The sequence below is a fragment of the Streptopelia decaocto genome (assembly GCF_964273445.1).
Source record: "Streptopelia decaocto genome assembly, chromosome: 22".
Classification (NCBI taxonomy): Eukaryota; Metazoa; Chordata; class Aves; order Columbiformes; family Columbidae; genus Streptopelia; species Streptopelia decaocto.
The window spans coordinates 1,635,455-1,636,391 of NC_138677.1; the positions used below are offsets into that span (position 1 = coordinate 1,635,455).

General features: G+C 52.4%; 1 protein-coding gene across 1 annotated transcript; it reads left to right on the forward strand.

Annotated features, from left to right (window-relative positions):
- Positions 1–371: 371 nt before the first annotated feature.
- On the forward strand, positions 372–674 carry LOC309449034 (feather keratin Cos1-1/Cos1-3/Cos2-1-like; the record flags this gene model as incomplete). The annotated part of the gene is made up of 1 exon (XM_082070944.1): positions 372–674. The coding sequence occupies one exon, from the start codon at positions 372–374 to the stop codon at positions 672–674; it is 303 nt and encodes a 100-aa protein (XP_081927070.1).
- Positions 675–937: the final 263 nt, after the last annotated feature.

The window sequence follows — 937 nt, forward strand, 5'->3', positions numbered from 1 at the left end:
CTTCTCTTCCAAACTGAGATCTCTACTCGATGGGCATCTCATCTGATGTTGGCTTTGTCATATGCTGAGGCTTGAAGTGCCTTTCATGACAGAGAGGAGTGGGAAGAAAGTCTGCTTAGAGAGAGGCTGGGATGTGGCTGTGTGGGTTTTTGGTTTTGGAGCTTCCTTGGGACAGGCTGCTCTTTGTAGGGCCCTGGCCAGGCAAGACAGTGAAGATCATGTCACTTCTGGCTCACCTTCCAGCTTTCCACTCAGTGGTACCCTTGTTTCCTTTGTGAACCTGGGTTACCAGAGCAACCAGGCTACTTCTAACCCAGACCTGTGCTGTTTCCTTTCTGCCCTCTCTCTCAGGTGAACAATCAGCCCACAACATGTCCTGCTACAACCCGTGCCTGCCCTGCCGGCCCTGTGGCCCAACCCCGCTGGCCAACAGCTGCAATGAGCCTTGTGTCAGGCAGTGCCAGAACTCCACCATTGTCATTGAGCCCTCTCCTGTGGTGGTGACACTGCCTGGCCCCATCCTCAGCTCCTTCCCACAGAACACCGTTGTGGGCTCCTCCACCTCTGCTGCTGTTGGCAGAATCCTCAGCTGTGATGGAGTGCCCATCAACTCCGGGTGCTGTGACCTCTCTGGCATTACCAGTCGCTATTATGGCAGAAGGTACCTCCGCTGATGAAGATTCTGGGAAAGCCCTTGGGAGACACCTTGAGGACTCAGAACACGGTGCTGAGTAGATGATCGATCTTGTGGATGTTGTTTTCAGGATAGATGAATGCATTTGTTTTCCCATTTTCTTTGTATGCTTTGATTCCCCTGGATTGCAATATGTCCCCAAGGCCAGCCTGGTGGGGACTATATGGTTTGTCCCTCACTGTGGGACAGGCAGACAAATGTCATACAGGAATGTCTTCACAGCCAAGAAGTGCAGACTCTGTT